General features: G+C 33.6%; 1 protein-coding gene across 3 annotated transcripts in view; it reads left to right on the forward strand.

Moving 5' to 3' along the window:
- The window catches only part of NBEAL1 (neurobeachin like 1), a 181,364-nt gene that overhangs the window by 63,204 nt on the left and 97,472 nt on the right, over positions 1–20,688 (forward strand). For 2 of the 3 annotated variants that reach the window (XM_024124568.3, XM_024124569.3), the window contains exons 11-18: positions 6,503–6,586; positions 9,699–9,797; positions 9,887–10,467; positions 11,596–11,728; positions 12,350–12,469; positions 13,862–14,165; positions 16,597–16,682; positions 20,210–20,299. In XM_024124568.3, coding sequence (XP_023980336.1) covers positions 6,503–6,586; positions 9,699–9,797; positions 9,887–10,467; positions 11,596–11,728; positions 12,350–12,469; positions 13,862–14,165; positions 16,597–16,682; positions 20,210–20,299 — 1,497 coding nt within the window. Of the gene's footprint in view, positions 1–4,311; positions 4,399–6,502; positions 6,587–9,698; positions 9,798–9,886; positions 10,468–11,595; positions 11,729–12,349; positions 12,470–13,861; positions 14,166–16,596; positions 16,683–20,209; positions 20,300–20,688 lie in introns of all 3 variants that reach the window. The other variant, XM_055089508.1, reaches the window with a different exon arrangement.

Here is a 20,688-nt window from a genome sequence, read left to right on the forward strand (position 1 = left end):
GCTGATCTCCCTGTGCTATGTGGCTGCTTCCCAGTAGCTATCTATTTTACATTTGGTAGTGTATATATGACCATGCCACTCGCTCACTTTGTCCCAGCTTACCCTTCCACCTCGCCGTATCCTCAAGTTCATTCTCTAGTAGATCTGCATCTTTATTCCTGTCTTGCCCCTAGGTTCTTCATGACCGTTTTTTTTTTTTTTTTTTTTTTTGTGGTATGCGGGCCTCCCTCTGTCGTGGCCTCTCCCGTTGCGGAGCACAGGCTCTGGACGCGCAGGCCCAGATCCACCTCACTACAGATAACTCAGTTTCATTCCTTTTTATGGCTGAGTAATATGCCATTGTATATATGTGCCACATCTAGACTCATTAAGTTTTAAAAACAAGGGGGGGCCTTCCCTGATGGCACAGTGGTTAAGAATCTGCCTGCCAATGCAGAAGACGCGGGTTCGACCCCTGTTCCGGGAAGATCCCACATGCACGGAGCAACTAAGCCCGTGTGCCGCAACTATTGAGCCCGCATGCCACAATTACTGAAACCCGCATGCCTAGAGCCTGTGCACCGCAATGAAGAGTAGCCTCTGCTCGCTGCAACCAGAGAAAAGCCTGCGTGCAGCAACGAAGACTCAACGCAGCCAAAAATAAAATAAATTAAATAAATAAACTTATTTTAAAAATACAATAAATTAGTTAAGATGATTTAATTAAAAAATTAAAAAATAATAAAAACAGGGGGGAACCTTTGACATAAACTGCCCAACTCTTTTATTATAGAAATGAGGAAATGTGTCCTAAGAGAGTAAGTGATTAGCCCAGAGTTTAACACTAATATATGATGGAGGTAGGATTCTTACCCAGGTATTCTGACCCTAAGTTCATTGTTATATGTAGTTTTGTAACTGTATTACTGGTACTTAAGGTCACTGTTTAGTCAGTAGAAAAAATGTTTTCTGTGCACTAAATATAAGAGAATTATAGGTTTTATTTACTGTATATACAAACATATTTGATGGAGATAGGTGATATGATTTATGAATATATAAAAATGTTTGGCATCTTGTGAAAACTTAAGTTCCCAGATATGTTATAGAATGCTACAGATGTCTATGATTGATTTCTGTTTAATTGTTATTTGTTAATAAGGAATGAATCATTTACTCTTTTATATAGTAATACAGAATCAAGACAATTCCTCATTTAAATATTCAGACACATTGGAAGCATTATCAACTAATGCTTAAAGTGTCATAAACAATTTATGAATTACACAGAAATCTTTAGGCTGACTGTTGCAGTTTCTATGCCTTCTTTTTGCGTGAGATTCACCAACCAGTTTAAGTACACATTAATTTCCTTGAATATTTGTGTAAAAACTTCTGGGCTTGTCAAAATGAGTTTCATCATACTATAACATATTTAAAATACAGTTCCATGGAATCATATATTTAACTTTTATGATAGGTAGGATGAACTTTAAATATTTAAGAATTATTTTGTTTTACTATATTGAATTTTGAAAGGGGGATATGCTATGAGTTAATGTAAGTTTTTTTTAAGCTGTTCAAAAATATTTGAATTAATGTGAAGAAAATAACAGCAAATTTCTAGTAGCAAAGAGTAGAATTCAAAACCATTACATGGACTTTAGCACTTTGCTAGTTGAAATCATTTTTTCAAAAATATATTGTAAATATATGAAGTTCCATTTGAGAACTTAAGTCATAAGATTCTGGAAAGCTTTTGATATTGTGGTGTCGCTCATCTTCTTTGATTTGTTTTCTTTAATTTCTTCTCTTTCTTCTCCACATCTACTCCTTAAAATCAACTACAACAAATTTATCGTCATGACAGTCTTAGTAAGAATGAGAATTTATGAAAGGAGCAACCAAGGGATACTTTATGGAAAAGAGTGTTAGGAGTGAATAGAGAAAATGGTGTAGTTGAAAGCCTGACTTTGGTAATCATACCTGTCTGGATTTATACACATTGTCTTAGTGACCTTGAGCAAGTTTCTTTTCATTTTTTAAAAAATAGATATTTATTTAACTTCTAGAACAATACACAATCAATATAGAGATTTTGGAGGAAAAAGGAAGCATAAAAATATTTTTTTACAAACCATATATATAGTATTTAAAATGTTGCAAAATATACATAATATTTGCATATATATTTTTAATGTGGATGTATTTTCCTTTACAAAATTGGAATACTACTGAATATTTTTTTATTCTGCTTTTAATTGTGTTATATCATGAGTCTTTCCATATGCCATCATATATTTTTCAAAAGATTGCTTTTAATGACTGCAAGTATTTCAACCCAGCAGTTCTCAAAGTATGGGATCCCCAAGATCATTTTAGGGAGTGTGCAAAGTCTAATCTTAACAAAATTTCTTTTTGAAGTTAATTTTCTTCTTAATCTGTAACCAAAACAACATTATAAAAGTCTGAATGCAAAAGCAGATAGGAGAGTTCATCTGTCTTCTCTTAAGTCAGACATTTAAAGAGATTTGCAAAAATGTAAAAGCAGTGCCATCCTCACTAAGGTATATTTTGGAAAATATAGTTATTTTTCATAAACATGTTATTTATATAAACTTGTAATGGATTTTTTATTCTTATTTTTTGAATAAATAAATATTTTTTAAACACCTTGATTTTAATTTCTGATATGGTAAATATTGATAGATGTAACCCACATAAATAAAAGTTCAGTTCATTGGGGTTCTCAGTAATTTTTTAGAGTGTTAAGGGTCTTCAGACCAGAAAATTTGAGGATTTCTCTTTCAACCTATGGATGAACCATAATTTATTAATGTATTCTATTATGTTGATATTTGACTGGTTTCTAATTTTTTGCTGTTGTAAACAGAATTGAAGTGAGCATTTCTTTTCCAAAATCTTAGTGTCAATTTCTGACTGTTTCTTTGAGTAGATTCCTAGAAATACAATTACTGATTTAAAGAGTAAGAACTCTTTCTTGATATGGATTGCTTTCTGGAAAGACTCTACTTATTTTTACTTTCATCAGTTTTGAGCAGTCCTGTGTTATTGCACCTAGATAATATGGGATATTACTATTTTAAAATCTTTGCTGATAATAATAATACCAGCTTTCATTTATTTAGCCCTTGTTGTATGCCACTTTCTAGGCTAATAACCTAATATGGATTATCTCTTTTAATCTGCACGCCAATTTCATGATATATTATTCTTTTCATTTCTGAGAAAACAAACTCGGAGAATTTAAGTAGTTTTCCTTAAAACCAGACAGCTAATAAGTAGCAGAACCAAGATTCAAATGCAGGTTTCTGATTCCAAAGCCTGTATTGCGTACACTAATCTATTTTTAGGTTTAGCTTTACTTATGCTCTTGCATACCTTACTATTCATTTTATTTTATATTGCATTATTTCAGCACATTACTGGATTTTTGTTTTCAATTTCTGAAATGATAGTAGTTCCTAAGAAGAACTTCCTTCTTAGGATGCTCGTGATAAATCCCTTTATAAATCTGACTTTCTCTCCCTTTTCACTCTCATTTGAATTATTTTCCTCTTTACCCAAACTGTGACTGAGATCTTTTGGGATGCTGGGTTTTATTTATGTAAGCCAAACTACTTGATTCTTTCATTTCTTTCAGAAAAGGGCAGTCTCAATGTATGTCAGAGGTAATCCTAATCCATCTTTCTAGTGTACAATCTAATATAAATTATGCTCAACTCTTGGTAATTTTGGAGAATACTGTTAACAAAATTTTTAACAAAATGTGTGGTCAGATAAATTTGGGAAATACTACACACTGACCTCCCTTGTCAAAGTACACATTAGCATATTTGAGACTCTGAGAAGCATTTCCAGAAAGACCCCTTTTTAAAGTTAGTTTAATAGCATTTCACACACCTACGTGGCTGCAGAACCCTTACTATACATTATTTACTATGGTATCTTTAGTCTGTCTCAATAGCAGTTTCCTTCTCTTCTATGAGTCATTCCCTGCTGATTCTTTAAGAATTCAGGAATATTAACTAAGTATTCCTAATAATTATTTAATTATTGCTGTTGTTTCTTATTTTGATAACTTTGAGTTTCAGAGAGAAATAAATGATAATTAATTACATAGTATATGAACTAATGTTAGTTAGTAATCCAAAAAGTGGACAGTTGATTGTCATTTTAAGAGTGGTATACTTCATGAGTGGATTCTTGGATTTATTTCAAGAGATATGGAAATCCATTTAAGCTTCACTTCTGCTTATAGGTAACAATTTAATGTTCTTTCTCCATTATTCTTGTCTCTGTTTTTAACAGCTATTTTTAAATGCTAACAGTAAGGTGGCAGACAAGAACGAGAAAGACCTTGCCAACAAATTACTGACAGAAATGAATGAGGACCAGGTATCTACAAAGCCTGCATCTTGTTTCAGCTGAAGTCCAAAATCAGTCAATGGGAGCACCTATTCCTGTACTTTTCTTATGTTTTAAAGTATACAAACATTATCTATTTCTAATCTTCATTAATTATTTTTGAAAATTGTTTAAAAATTTAAAAAATAAATGCTTTCATCTAAAAGATAAATATATTGAAATCTTGGTGAGGGATATAAACGATCGACAGGATTCCATCTATGTATGTGTGTCTTCTTTTCAGTTTGAGGAAATATAAAGTACAGGAATGGAATCCCAATATCAGTGCTGTCCACCTAGTGATGACTCCATATTTTGGGGGCTTCTTTTTCTAAGCATTGTGGTGTATTGGGACCTTAGGGCTTTGTTCGTGAATATGTTTGATCAGTTTTAATATCTTGATTCTTTGCCTCTTGTTGACAAATGATTATTATAATTCAATGGACAACCCAAATCTTGGAGGAAGGGAAGAAGATGCCGAGCTCTTTGAGTCTTAATTTAGCATAAAATTTAACTTTTTTCTTTTCTAAAAATTCACCTTTACACGGGTATAAGGCAGACATATACAATTTATCTTGCTTTTCACAATACATTAGGCAATTTAGGTTGGCAAAAGCTACCTATAAAAATTGCTTTGTTATTTGTCTTTCCCAGAATGTTTGTGAGAGAGCTTACGTGATATCTTTTATTAACATATTATCAGCATTATCTTAATGTCCAGGTATATAAATAGAGCCGTGGTATAAAAAGAGACATGATAATCTATTCTTTTCTGGATGTGAAATATCAATTACAGACTACTGTTCTTTATTTCCATATAAGTGTTAGTCCCTCTTAAAGTCTTCTTATATAGATTTATAAAATGTTATAATAATCTCTTAGAGGTTGACAATTAGTATTCCTGATTATAGGTACTGTGATGCCTAGTCCTCTGTGATAAAGTTGAGAAAAAAATCTTAGTTGTATGATATTATGTATGCAGAATGTTTAATGCATATGATAATATGTTTATTACACATGTAATATGTTTATTTTATGTAATAATGTTTAATAAACAAACAACATCAACAAAAACCAAGATACCAGCTTAAATAACTTGCCTGAAGATGATAGAGCTTAGCTCACAATGACAAAGAACTAATCAGTCCCCCTTTACACAGATCATTTTTAGTGGGAGGCAGCGAGGAAAATTCTATTTGTGGGGTAATGAGCTTCAAGTCATAGTAGTATATTACCAAAAGCAGATTTTGGGGACTGGTAATTTTTACAACTTTCTAGTCCTCACACTATGCTTTCATGGTTGACTAAGTCTGATGATATAACATTCACATTCAGTTTTTTTACATTATTGATGTTCTATTTTGTTTTTGTTTTTGTTTCTTTTGCTATGAATGTACTGCCCTGAAATTTAACACATCTCTTCTTTATGATGAAGCTTAAACAGAAATAGACAAAATGGAGCTGGTATTTATTTTTTCTTACAACTTCTGGCATTAAAGCTTGCCTTCTCAAAAACATGACAGTGCTTATAGATACATATTTCATTTTCTGTTCTGCCTCAAATTTCTGCATTTTATATAAAAATAGATGTATGTTTTTGTTTGCAAGTGTGATCGATTGATATATGCACATACCATTTCATTTATAACACAGGGTTTGGAAACTATATAGATAAGACTGTTTTAGACATCTTATTTTACATGCTAATGAAATTTTAACCTAGGAAGTTTCAAGTGTATTTTTGAAGGAAAATTAAAACGTACAAGAATTTCCCATGATAACCCTCCCTCCCTTCCTCTTGAGATTGTCCATTACTTTTTAAAAGCATGTTTAAGCTTGGTGGATTTTTTCCCCCCCCAAAGCATTTTAATATAATGAGTGAATGTAATCTTATTCTTCTTGACATATGGCTTATTTTCTGTCAAGTATGTAACTTTTCTTACAGGTTTTAGTGTTTCAGAGATCCATTTCATTGGAAGAGGAATGTATTGCATGTTAAATATTTTTTTGAGGTTTTCAGAAGAAAGGCTTCCTAACTGAATACAAATCTTGAACACATTTGTTAATTTCTTACCTTTTTTTCCTCCTCTGGTAGGTGTTTCAGGCACAGTTGGATTGTTTGGCTGTATCAACCATTCAGGCTTTGACAGCAGTAATGAACAAATCTCCAGCTGCTAAGGTAAAACGTATGTCCTCAAGCTCTAAAATGTTATCGTAGATATACCTGTTTTCACTATATAATTCCCAAAGTAATGTATGAAAGTATAAAATACATATGGTTTCACTCATGAAATAATTCACAAAATATCTCATCTTTGTATAGGAATCACTTTGCTGATAATTTAAAAGACAGATGCCTATGGGCAGTACTTTGGGATTATTTAAAGCATTGATGACTGACTGCAAGCTCTAGGGATTTACAGCATCAGTCAACGAATGGGAAGAGAGCACTGGTGTTGAAATGTTGAAAGGATCATTTTAAGTGATTATTTGATTAGTGCATTTAAAGAATTAAATTTTATATCATAATTTTTCTTCATTAATAAAATAATCACTCTTTCACTATTTGGTCAGTTTATGACCATCTAGAATATGAAAAATTTTCACATGTGAACAGCCCTGTCAATTTGGGACTTGTTTTTCCAGATGACCTTGGAAATTCTGCTTCTTTGTTTGTAGTCACTGACCCTCAGGATTTTCTTTCCCTTCTCATTCACTACCACTGACTCTGCCCTGCAGTCCACTTATGCTGATTCTGTGCTAGTAGTTTTCCCACTGAGTACTTTTAAGGATTAGTGACATCATCTGTGTAAAATGGTAAGCAGAGTGCCAGGCACAAGGTAAGTGCTTAATAAGTATGTGTCTATAATTATTTTTACCATTTTACCTTCTTATCCACCACTTCTAATATATTTCATTTAGTACCAGAAATAAATGAATTATTCCTTGTTCCCTAAGCCATGCTTTCAGTTGTATTTCTTACTTTCCATTGGTTTTTGTTAGGAGACTGACTTTCCCTATAAATGTTGCTATATATAACTCATGGTTAAATTCCTGCTGGATAGGCTTTTACAACTATTACAGGCTGGCATGGAAATCTAATCTCCATTTATAATAGTTACTTAAGGAAAAAATTATTTTAAGTCCTAAGTAATTGGTTTATGAGTATAATGGATTGCCTATACTGTATTATGAAATTCAAACCTGAAATGACGTCCAGGTCTTTTTAAATATAATTTTTTAAACTATGTTATGCGTTGCATGGCTTAAAATTTGAAAGATTATTTTTTAAAATGCCTTTTGAAAAAAGATTTTTTTCCTGTCCTTGGCCTACAGTCAACTAATTCCCCTTCCTAGAGACAACTAGTCATACTTGTTTAAATCTTTTGATTTTATAATGAGTGTATATATTTTTGCCTAACTTACTGGACCAATTTAGTATTGCTAGGTTTTTTGTGTTCTTTACATTTTACGTATGGCTTTTGGTACCCACTAGTCCAAGAGCTTATTAAATTGAACTTCGTGCTCCAGATGATTTAGACCATTTAGATACTGGGTTGGCCAAAAGGTTCGTTCGTTTTTTTCCCGTAAGATGGCTCTAGTAGCACTTAGTTGTCTTTAACTTCATTTGAAACAGTTTTGCTAGATTGTATGTGACACCTGTCATATCAGCATGCATTTTAAAAAAGACTTAACAAATTGGTGAATTTTTGTTAGCCATTTTAATATTGAAGATGGAAGAACAAAAGCAACATTTTCGGCATATTATGCTTTATTATTTCAAGAAAGGTAAAAATGCAACTGAAATGCAAAAAAAAGGTTTGTGCAGTGTATGGAGAAGGTGCTGTGACTGATCGAATGTGTCAAAAGTGGTTTGCGAAGTTTCATGCTGGAGATTTCTTGCTATATGATGCTCCACGGTCGGGTAGACCAGTTGAAGTTGATAGTGATCAAATGGAGACATTAATTGAGAACAATCAACGTTATACGCGGGAGATAGCCGACATACTCAAAATATCCAAATCAAGTGTTGAAAACCATTTGCACCAGCTTGGTTATGTGAATCGCTTTGATGTTTGAGCTCCACATAAGTTAAGCGAAAAAACCTTCTTGACCGTATTTCCACATGCGATTCTCTACTTAAACGTAATGAAAACGTTCCATTTTAAAAGCAAAATTGTGACGGGTGATGAAAAGTGGATACTGTACAACAATGTGGAACGGAAGAGATTGTGGGGCAAGTGAAATGAACCACCAGCAACCACACCAAAGGCCGGTCTTCATCCAAAGAAGGTGAGGTTGTGTATATGGTAGGATTGGAAGGGAGTCCTCTATTACGAGCTCCTTCCGGAAAACCAAATGATTAATTCCAACAAGTACTGCTCCCAATTAGGCCAACTGAAAGCAGCATCTGACAAAAAAGCGTCCGGAATTAGTCAACAGAAAATGCATAATCTTCTATCAGGATAACACAAGACCACATGTTTCTTTGATGACCAGGCAAAAACTGTTACAGCTTGGCTGGGAGGTTCTGATTCATCTGCTGTATTCACCAGACATTGCACCTTCAGATTTCCATTTATTTAGGTCTTTACAAAATTCTCTTAATGGAAAAAATTTCAATTCCCCAGAAGACTGTAAAAGGCACTTGGAAGAGTTCTTTAATCAAAAAGATAAAAATTTTGGGAAGATGGAATTATGAAATTGCCTGAAAAATGGCAGAAGGTAGTGGAACAAAAGGGTGAATACGTTGTTCAGTAAAGTTCTTGATGAAATTGAAAAATGTGTCTTTTATTTTTACTTAAAAACCGAAGGCACTTTTTGGCCAACTCAATACAAATAGCAGAGAGAAAACAGTACCCAGTTTTTTTGGCCACTACTCAAAATTGCCAGGAGTCTTTAATCTAGTTCTTTGAGGCTACTGAGTCTTTTATTCCCAAAGTCTCCTCACTTTTTCTCCATTTTTGTTTTGATTTCAAGTAATATTGTACTAATAACAAATCAAGTGAAGAAAGTAAAGGGATCTGCAAGTAGTATAACAATTTTATAATACACAATCTTTGCTAATTCCATTTGTTTTACATTTTGGTATTTTATTGTAGCATTGTATTCCAGAAGGTATATGGAATCTATTTAAGATGAAGACATCTGACTTAAGAAAACAGAAATATTGAACTCATAATCTTTTTAATATTGTTAATTAACTTAAATGGGTATTATTCAACATTTTTAATATTCTAACAAATTCAGTCTTTGAAAATCTGCTTTGATGTATTGATTTCTCCTCTCAGGAAGTATTTAAAGAAAGAATTGGTTATACACATATGTTTGAAGTATTAAAATCACTGGGTCAGCCACCACTGGAACTACTTAAAGAGCTTATGAATATGGTGAGTTTTTTTAGCTTTATTAGAAGAAGTTCCATTATCTTTGTATCAAAGATGGTAACTAACCTTTTGTCTCTTATGTTGCTTTACAGGCTGTAGAGGGTGATCACACTTCAGTTGGAATTTTGGGCATTAGTAATGTCCAGCCTCTCTTGCTTCTTATCCAGTGGCTTCCAGAGCTAGAATCCCATGACCTGCAAATCTTCATCTCTGATTGGCTGAAAAGAATTTGTTGTATTAACAGGCAGAGTCGAACTACTTGTGTCAATGCAAACATGGGAATTAGAATCATTGAAACCCTTAATTCCCATTCTTCCCTCCATCGAACTTGTGCTGAGAACTTGATTGCGCTCCATGGTTCATTGGGGAGTCAGTCAGTGAGCTCAGAAGAAATCTGTCAACTACTACGATTGTTGAGAGTGGGTGAATCTGAGTACATTCACCCCTATACCACTCTTGTAACTCGAGCAATCCTGACAATGGCCCGAAAACAAAGTCTAGAGAGCGCACTGCAGTATTTTAATTTGTCACATAGTATGGCAGGAATTTCTGTGCCTTCCATACAGAAATGGCCAGGGTCTGCCTTTTCTTTCAATGCTTGGTTTTGCTTAGATCAGGATCAGTGGACTCTTGGCAATGCTAACAAAGGAGGAAAAAGAAAACAATTGTACAGGTACTGGTACAAGTTATGGAATATAAATGAATACTGTCATAGTATATGCTGTGATTCTTAAACAGGAAAACGTTTTTCTAAGCATCTATTTCTTTTTTCCTCGAATACCGTTTTTTTTTTACCTATAATTTAATTTAATTAATTTATTTATGGCTACGCTGGGTCTTCATTGCTGCGCGCGGGCTTCCTCCAGTTGCAGCGAGTGGGGGCTACTCTTCATTGTGGTGCACGGGCTTCTCATTGCAGTGGCTTCTCTTGTTGCGGAGCACGGGCTCTAGGCACACAGGCTTCAGTAGTTGTGGCACATGGGGTCAGTAGTTGTGGCTCGCGGGCTCTAGAGCACAAGCTTAGTATTTGTGGTACACGGGCTGAGTTGCTCCGTGGCATGTGGGATCGTCCCAGACCAGGACTCAAACCCGTGTCCCCCTGCATTGTCAGGCGGATTCTTAACCACTGTGCCACCAGGGAAGTCCTAAGCATCTACTTTTTAAATGTACAACAATTTATCTGAAGCCTCTCCTCCTTAGGGTGTACACAGTTTAATTATAAGTGCTTTGTTGCTTTCATAATAATAGTTGTATATCTCAAATATTTTGCTAGTTAAGTTCTGAAACTAATTTGGAAACAAAGTTCCTTCTTAAAACTATTGTAAAAGTGGAGGAAAAAGGAATAGTAAACTTGAAAATGAATGGTGATTTCTCTTTTCTATTGAGGATGCTACTATATATTTATATAAAGGACCAGAAAAGCCTATGTGTTTCCAAACTTAGTTACTTCAGTAACTAATACATTTTAATATGCCTTGTGATTTTTTAAGACTTTATTCATTCTTTCTGAATCTTATTTGGAAGAATTTTGAAGATTTGAAAGTTTATAGTTTTGCTAGAGTTTTGCTAATGGCATTCTGTGTATAAGGCTACCTTTTATAGTTTACTAAACTGCTATGCCCAAAAAAGATTTAAAAATCAACTTTGAGGCAAGGTGGGATTGATGGTGTGTGGCAATAGAATGTAAGCCACAGTGTATTTGGTAAAGATATTCATGGTGAAGTTATGGTTTTGTGTGCCCCGGTGATGATGAAACTGTACAACTGACTTCAAAAGTTCTGATAATACGTACTTTTGTTAGCTTTTTTACAGGAAGTGGCATGGGGTTTGAAGCTTTTATTACCCATTCAGGTATGTTGGTTGTGGCAGTGTGCACGAAAAGAGAATATGCAACAGTTATGCTTCCTGACCACAGTTTCTGTGATTCCCTCTGGGTAAGGCTTTAGGGCATCACATCTAACTTCTGGGTTCTTTCCTTTTAAAAAAACACGTTTGGTGTGTGTACATCAGGTGTTATCATTTGCTTGTTGAGAATTGATTAATTTTATGTTAAAGTTCTATTCATGTTTTCCTATAAAGGAGTTAATACCATTTACCATAATCTCAGCGGTAAACATTTTTCTGCTAAAAAAATTAAATTGAACTTTTATATTTCTTTCAAGTTTTCTAGAATCAAATTTGATTTTGAGTTTCAATTCAAAATGAGAGCAGAAATTGTTAAAAAAACAATGCATTTCTGTTGCTTTTCTTAAAAAATAAAATGCTTCTCATTAGAAATATTGATTCTAAAGAACACTCATAGAGTTGGAAAATGCAGAAAAGGTACTATGTTACAATTGTGTGTAGATTTTCTAGAATAGTCAGAAGCTTTTTTATAAGTACTACAGGCAAAATTGTTACTTTAACAGCATCATTTTAATCAGCATTTAATTATGCTTAAACTTACTGTTCTACCTTTCACACAAACTAGTTATATAGTAATACTCTGAAAACATTTGTTATTGCAAGGACTTAATGTAATTTTTACTTTTTAAATATATATTTTACTTTACCAGCACAACATAACCATTGTTCACATGCCTGGGAAAAGGCCCTTTGGTCAGAGCCTTGTATATATCTATGACAATGGACAGCAGAAGGTCTCTGCCCCTCTGAGATTTCCTGCCACGAATGAAGTAAGCACATCTAACCTACTCTTTTTTTTAAAATAAATATTTATTTTATTATTTATTTATTTTCCTTTTATTTGCTGGGGGGTCGTGTCAGGTCTCAGTTGCGGCACATGCGATCTTTGTTGAGGCATACAGGATCTTTCCTTATGGCAGGCGGGTTCTCTCTAGTTGTGGTGTGTGGGTTTTCTCTCTCTAGTTGTGGCACGCACGGGCTCCAGGGCACGTGGGCTCCAGGGCGTGTGCGCTCTATAGCTTGCGACACGCGGGCTCTCTCACTGAGGCACGCGGGCTTAGTTGCCCCATGGCTTGTGGGATCTTAGTTCCCTGACCAGGGATCGAACCCACGTCCCCTGCATTGAAAGGTGGATTCTTTACCACTGGACCACCAGGGAAGTCCCTAACCTACTCTTTATGGGACCAATTGATTGCAAACTCTTGAAAATTTTTTCAGTTTAATGTATAAGCTTCTGTGTATTCTAAATATGTGCCTGTAAGTTTTAGTGTTTTCTGCATACTAAGATATAGTAAGTTAATATTTAATTCTGTTAGCCTGTCATCATTAGATGAAGTCAGACAACATATAATAAAGAAAAACAATTCAAGGAAGAAACAAATGTAATTATAATCAAAGTCTTAGAAAAATAGACTCATAACAGGAAAGCCAAAGAAATTGAATAGAACAGGACAAAGGATCATTTAATAAAGCTCTCCAGGTATACCAAATATTTAGATGCACTCTTTTCCATCATCGAATTTTTCATTGATTTTGAAACAATAATGAAGAAACCTTAAATATTTACATTGTAGTTAGGGATAAGATAGAATTTATTTACTGAGGTGATTCTTAAGGAACATTAGTGTAAAAGTTCTTTGAGAATTTTTGGACATTTTTGAAAGGGCCTTTTCTGAAGATAATGGAATGAATTCGATTATTCGATTATTTTCCATAGTCCTTCTAGGATTCCAGTAATTTCTTGTTGTTCATGTCTGTGATCACTTCAGGATAATCTGTAATTAGCAGTATTATACTGATGTGTGTAATAAATTTTATAATCTCTGCTTATAAATTTTAAGGGAGAAAGGTGGTTTTCTCTACTTTAGAATATAGTGAAGTAAAACAACTTTTACTAAATATACACTCATTAAAAATTCAAAATTTACAGAAGGATGTAAAGTGAGTTATAAAAGTAATGCATCCAAATCCCATAGGCCAAATGTAACATCTGTAATGATATCTTATGTATACACACACATGCACACAGCATGATCCCTTAAAAACAAAACTTTGTTTTTCAGTGTATTGCTTAATTTTATGTACTGTTCTATTTTAAATATGAGGATAGAGATTTAATTAAAATGTGTAATTTATTATGTTTGTTTGTTTCTTAATTTTAGCCTTTTATTTCTTGCTGCATTGGTTCAGCTGGGCAAAGAACCACCACTCCTCCACCATCCCAAATCCCAGATCCACCTTTTTCTTCTCCCGTTACCCCTCATCGAACATCATTTGGTGGAATTTTGTCATCAGCTTCCTGGGGAGGAACAATGGAAAAATCAAAGTTGATTACCAAATTGATATCAGCTGGAACACAAGATAGTGAATGGGGGTGTCCCACATCTCTGGAGGGTCAGCTGGGGTCTGTTATCATCTTCTATGAAGCACTGCAGCCTCTTCAGGTGAAGGCATTATATTTAGCAGGTGAGCATGTACCATCATACTGCCTAATTAAACTGAAATAGTTTTTTCTGTTGGCTAAATATATTCTGAAGAATATATTTGATCTAAAGAATGTACAGTTGGCCATTGAACAACTCTAGAATTAGGGGTGCCGACCCTTCATGAAGTCAAAAATCCACATATAACTTATGTCGGCCCTCCATATATATGCAGTTCCTTTGTATGCATGGTTCTGCATCTGCGGATTGTGGTGCTGTCTATTTACTATTGAAAACAATGCACCTATGAGTGGACCCACACAGTGCACCTCATGTTGTTCAAGGGTCAACTATATTTGTTTTAACTGGAACTGAAAGGGAAGAAAAAGCCCACCACCTATTGTACTTTTACTCCCCTTAGCTTTATTGAGATATTGACATTATAACATATATGAGTTTAAGGTATGCAATGTGCTGATTTGATACACGTATACCTTGCAAAATGATTACTGTAATAAAGTTGGTTAACACCTCCATACCCTCACATAATTACCATTTTTTAATGTGTGTTGATAACATTTAAGATTTACTCTCTTCACAACTTTCAAGTACATTATATGTTATAATTAATTACAGTATACTATACATTTTTTGATATGCATAAAAAAACAAACCTTTGAGAAATATTTCAAATATCATCCATAATACTGCCTGTGTTAGTCTATTAGACTAGATAGATAGCTTAAACACTATTTTCTCAGACTTCTGGAAGCTAGAATTCCAAGATCAGGTTTCCATCAGGCTTGGTCTCTGGTGAATCCTCTATTCCTGGAGTGTGGATGGCTGCCTTCTTGCTCTGTCCTCACATGGAATATGTTCTCTGTGTGTATGTGCACAGAGAGATCTCTGCTATCTTTTCCTCTTCTTATAAGGGGCCCTATTGAATTAGGGCCTGACTTTTATGACATCATTTAGCCTTAATTACCCCTTACAGACCCTATCTCCAAATACAGTCACACTGGGGGTTAGAGCTTCGACATAGGAATTTTGAGTGGGTGGGGTACACAATTCAATCTATAATACTGCCAGTGCTTTTGACAGATTTTAATACATTGATGAAACAAATTATAAGTTTGTCTTCATAAGAAGTCACACAACTGATTCTAGAGTCATATGAGTCTTATTCAAAACTTGTCATTTTTATAATTTATATGTTAATATATCTGCAGAATTCATGAAGGCATTAGAATTAGGAGTTCTTGGATAAAATTACAAGTTTTTGTTTTGGCTTTTTCTTTTTCATTTGGCTCTGATTTTAAAGATACACACTGGTTGTTATTGGATCATAACTATTTGCAAAATTCAGGAGTTAAGCCTATAAGTAGTTATGTATATTAACTGCAGATTAGCTTATTATTTGTCAGAATGTCTTTTTTCAGATTACATGGGGTTTTGAGATGAATGTCTCTGTCCACACTTAAAAAGTTTGTATTAGAACCTTGTCGTTACTTTAAAACTCACCAAAGTATTTGAAGTTGACCTTTAATCTAAATAAATTCCAAGTTAATAATAAGTCATTTAGTGTAGTCATTATAGCTATATAGTTTGGATTTTGCTCTTACAATTTTCCTACTTAAAATTCTACTCTTATAAACAATAATTTTTTGTTATGTATTATTCATGATTATTTTTAATGGCTACATAATATTTCATTAGATTCGTAATGCATGATTTACTTACGTTGTTTATAATTTTTAATATTGTTATAAACTTCAAACATTAAATATGATGAGCTATTGTACCAATTTTTTTGTTGTTGTATTTTGATGGATTTGCTTATGATAAGTTCCCAGAATAAATATTCAAAGGGTGTGAATATTTTTATAGCTCTCAATACATGTTACCTACTCAGTTTTCGTAAAGGATATACCAATTGACAGTGCCTACCAGTAACACATAAGTATACCCAACTCACTACAGCCTCATTAAGATGGAATGGTAAATATTGTTTCCTCCATTTTTTGATGTAAATGGAACCTTGCTTTAATTTTTGGTTTTGTTTTGTTTTTTTATTTAGTAAAGTCAAGAGTTTTTTCCTACTCATTTGCTGTTCCATTTCTGTGATATCTATTCACATTATTGATTGGTTGTTTTGCTGTTTTATCTTACAAATTTGAATTGTTTTACATTTGATAAGTGTATAAACTTTGTTATGTTTTATATTAGTTTTTAATGCTATATAAAATTTCCTTTCTGTAGTAGAGATTGATCTACCCCCTCTCCGAACTTTACTAGGTGTTAGACAAATTGGATGTGATATAAAAATAAAGTACATTTTGGCTAATGTGTTTTAACTGTGTTATATAAGAAGCTTGAAACAGCTTAATTAAAAAATTTTTTCTGATTACACAGACCTGAGGAGGCCATATATATTCAATGATTTGTGTGTGTATGTGTGTATAAATAATTTTCAGGTCCAAACTGTTTAAGCCCTTGGAAATTTCAAGAGTCTGACATGGCTGACCTGCCTGGTAACATCCTTCTTCACTACACTGCAAAGGTCAGAGTAAATGCATGGACTGTCCATCTAGCTGTAACTATGCTGTGAACTAAAATTCCATTTTTATTCCTTTTGTCATTTCAGTGGGTAATTGAGAAGAAGGGGCTTGAATTACTGTTAAAAAATTATTAATTTTCAAAAGAAGATGAGAAGCAGTAAAAATTAAAATGCAGTTCTCAACTATGGTTCAAGTGTTATCATTATGTTATCCCAGTCGTATGAATGGAAATGGTTGTAGTGGGAATTTGTACTAATGAATCAACTTCAGTAAATGAAATTGTTTAAATGTATTCTCCTTTTTTGGAAGGAGAGATGAAACAGAATGGTGCTCAACTTTTTCTTTGTTTATTTTTTAAATTTTTTGGCTGCACGGCTTGTGGGATCTTAGTTCCCTGACCAGGGAATGAACCTGGGCCCTTGGCAGTGAGAGCGCAGAGTTCTAACCACTGGACTGCCAGGGAATTCCCTGTTTATTTTTAAAATGTGGTTAACAAGAAAACAAAAGAAATGTTTACATCAGAAGGAGAAGAAAAGCTACGTATATGCATACCGTGCCCAGTTCTTTTTCCTTCAAGAACAGTCATTTATCTAATGAAAGTAATTGAGGTTAGCAAGGGCTGAGGGAAAGAAGATCAAAGGTAGAACTGGGAGGAAGAAAATGGAGAAGTGACATAAACAATATTAATTGCCTTCATTATATTTAATGTTACTATAACCCAGAAGTTGCTTCTGTTGTGTGATATTATACATCATAGACCTTTCCCCCCCTAGTTTAACCAGCTAGTACATGGTCATAATTTATTACTTTGAATGCTTGTTTATGTGTAACCTAATAAAATGTGCTTGTCACGTGGTATTTCCCCTTAACTTTTTATTTTGATTAATTTCAAACCTAGAGAGAAGTTGAAAGAATGGTAAAGTGAAATCCTGTATACTCTTTACCTAAATTCACCAGTTCCTAACATTTTGCTGCACTTGGTCTTCATCTATCTCAAATCATTTGTGAAAGCAGATCGACATAGCAATCAAGACACTTTACTCCTAAACTTTACAACATAATCATTAACCTACATGAGAAAATGATCATTAATTCATGTCCTTTACAACCCATGTTCAAATATTCCCAGTTTTCCCCAAAATATTTGTTTAGCCTTTTAAAAATTTAATCTTGGATCCATTTGAACATTGCATTGGTTATAATATCTCTTGAGTCTCTTATTTTTTATTTGTTTGCTTTTTATAATACTTTTTCCCAAAGATATACATGTTTGCTTACCAAACTAGATTTTAAGTTATTTCCTGGCAGGGACTATCTCTTTTTTTTTTTCCCCAGGGACTATCTCTTAGACTTATTTTCATTACAGCTATTCCGTATAGCTGGATAGGAAATAATTGGGCTTAATCTCACTAATTGGTGACATGTCTAGACATGTGATGACTAACTGAGTCTTTTTGGCATGTCCTTTTTTCAAAGTAACTTTGATTTTAATAATATTAAGGTTGAATTTTTACTTTTGGAAGTAAATATTCTGTAATATTTAAAATAGCTATTTTTCCTCACAAAACCGGATATGACAAATGTATACAATAAAACAGTTTATTGGAGGAACATTTCTTGAAAATGGTAGCATATCATGATACAAGAATTCTGTGGTTAAATAACATTGAGGGAATGTTGCATTCTGTATATCCTTCTTGGAGATGGATCATACACTTGAAAAATTCTGCTTATAAAGAAACTAGTTCACATTTGTTTTATCCTACTTTTTCACCAGTTATTTGAACATAGAACACATTTTGATTTTCATTTCACTTATTAACAAGTGGTAGTTTGGGAAAAGCTACTCCAGGGAATTTTAGCAGTCAACAGTTTTTCATCTTTGTACTTATTTGTAGGAGGTGTTTAACCATCAATTTAAAATTTTTTGAGTGTTCTCTTTGTGCCGAGAGTTGTCTGAACTTTTAGGATACAAAGATGAGTAAGTTAAAACCTCTGGCTTTAAGAAGCTTACAATCTAAAGTGAAATAAATGTGTAAAAAATAAGTGCAATATAATTTTATAAGCATTTTTCTTTTTAGCTACCATTTATTCGGTGTTTACAATGTATTAAGCACTATGCTAAATGTTTCACATGTACTGTTTCACTTAATCTTTACAAAAGCTCTGAGGGTTATACTGTACTCTTTGTATCTTTTCTAAGCTCTAGTCATCTGAGGCTGAGGAAAGATAAGTAACTTGCCTAGCCTCATAATTCTAGTGAATGCCTAACCTGTTTAATGCGTATCCTTAACCACTATACAATATTTTTGTGTTGGAATTATATACAAAATACAGTGTGGGTACAAAGGAACAGTGGTTGGTTCTTCCAGGAGGATAGAATATCATAGAAAAGATGGTTTGATTTGTGTTTTAAAAGGCGGAGTAAAGGGAGGGATGTGCAGTGAGCAACACCTACAAAGGCATAGAGTGTAAAGCTGGATTCTGTGTGTATTTGGGTATATAGGTCACTGAGTGGGAGCAGTTGGCCAGAAATGAAGTTAGAGGGCCAAGTGGAGGCCAGATCATAGCAAACCTCTTATGCCAGGCTTAATAGTAGGCAATGGATAGGATTTTAAGAAGAGTGATATGATCAGGTTTGCATTTTAGAAAAAGGTCCTGAGCTACAGTGTCAAAGTTGGATTGGAGAGAGAGACTGGAGGCAGTCATACCATAGGGAGATTACTGTGTTTGGACAGGTCATAGATACATAGTACCAAACTAAGGTAGTAATAGGAGAAAGACTTTTCTGTCTCGGAGCCTAATATAGTTTACATTGAGTTAAATGTAAACTCAATTTACATTTACTTTATTAAATCAATTTTTCTTAGTTGCCTTAAGAGAAAAGCAACAACCACATCATCTGTGCTAAAATTTGTAGGTTTCTTTATTTTCTTTTGGACTGGGGATTAGATTCAAGGATGTTTCATTATCTGCCAGTTCACAGGTTACATGTGAGGTTCCCTGCTTTATAAACCTTTATGGAAGTTAACAAATAACTTTAACAATTTCTAGAGTTGCAGACAAAGCTCTTAATTTGAATATAACTAAAATTGTCAGTCAGTAATATAAGGGAAAATAGTGTCTTATGCCTGTGATTTGATTTTTGTATTGTGATATAATTTTCTGTACTAATGGGAATAAAATTGAATTTTTTAAAAAATCAAAAATCTGTTTGCATATATTGGTTTAGAATAGAAGGAATTTTAAACTATGTGATTGGTAAATGGTAAGTTCTAGATAATCCTTATCTGTCAGATGACAAGCAGCAGTGACCTGCATTTGATGAGTGAGTGCATTAGAATCTAGTCCCTGATTCTTTTGAAAGACAATCAGAGAATAGTAATACTAAACTTAGTATTGTAAGCATCTTATCATTGACTATACTATATACCTTTTAAAATTATGGTGAAATGTTCTATATATAGTTAAAGTTATGTTTCGTCTTCATTGTGCTTAGCTGTTTGCCATATTTTTCTTTTATTTTTAGGCCTGCAAAAATTCAATCTGTCTTGATTTATCTACTAATTGTTTGCATGGAAGGTTAACAGGAAACAAAGTGGTAAACTGGGACATTAAGGTAAGTTAATGATGAATGATGGGCAACATATTATTTATTTAAGTGTACTGATCCTTTAAAAACTTTTGTTTTTTGAGCATCACCGGATTGATCTGAATAAGTCCTGTTTAAAATGTTTGCAGATACACAGTTTGAAGGATAAATAAATAAGTAGTTGAATGACTATTTGATTTGTTTGTAACATAGTTACCTTTTTAAACTATGCCATGAGCTTAGCAGTTTTCATAAGAAAAATATGCTGCCCTCGTTAATAGCTCCACTTTTAAGGTATTTAATCTCTAAAACTATGTAACAGATTTCAACCCCTCAGAGACTTCATTGATTATCCCTTTTCTTCTATATTACATACTTCTCCCTATCTAGTCTCCTGTCCATCAGCTTTAAACAAA

The sequence above is a fragment of the Physeter macrocephalus genome, chromosome 2 (genome assembly GCF_002837175.3).
Source record: "Physeter macrocephalus isolate SW-GA chromosome 2, ASM283717v5, whole genome shotgun sequence".
NCBI classification, from domain to species: Eukaryota; Metazoa; Chordata; class Mammalia; order Artiodactyla; family Physeteridae; genus Physeter; species Physeter macrocephalus.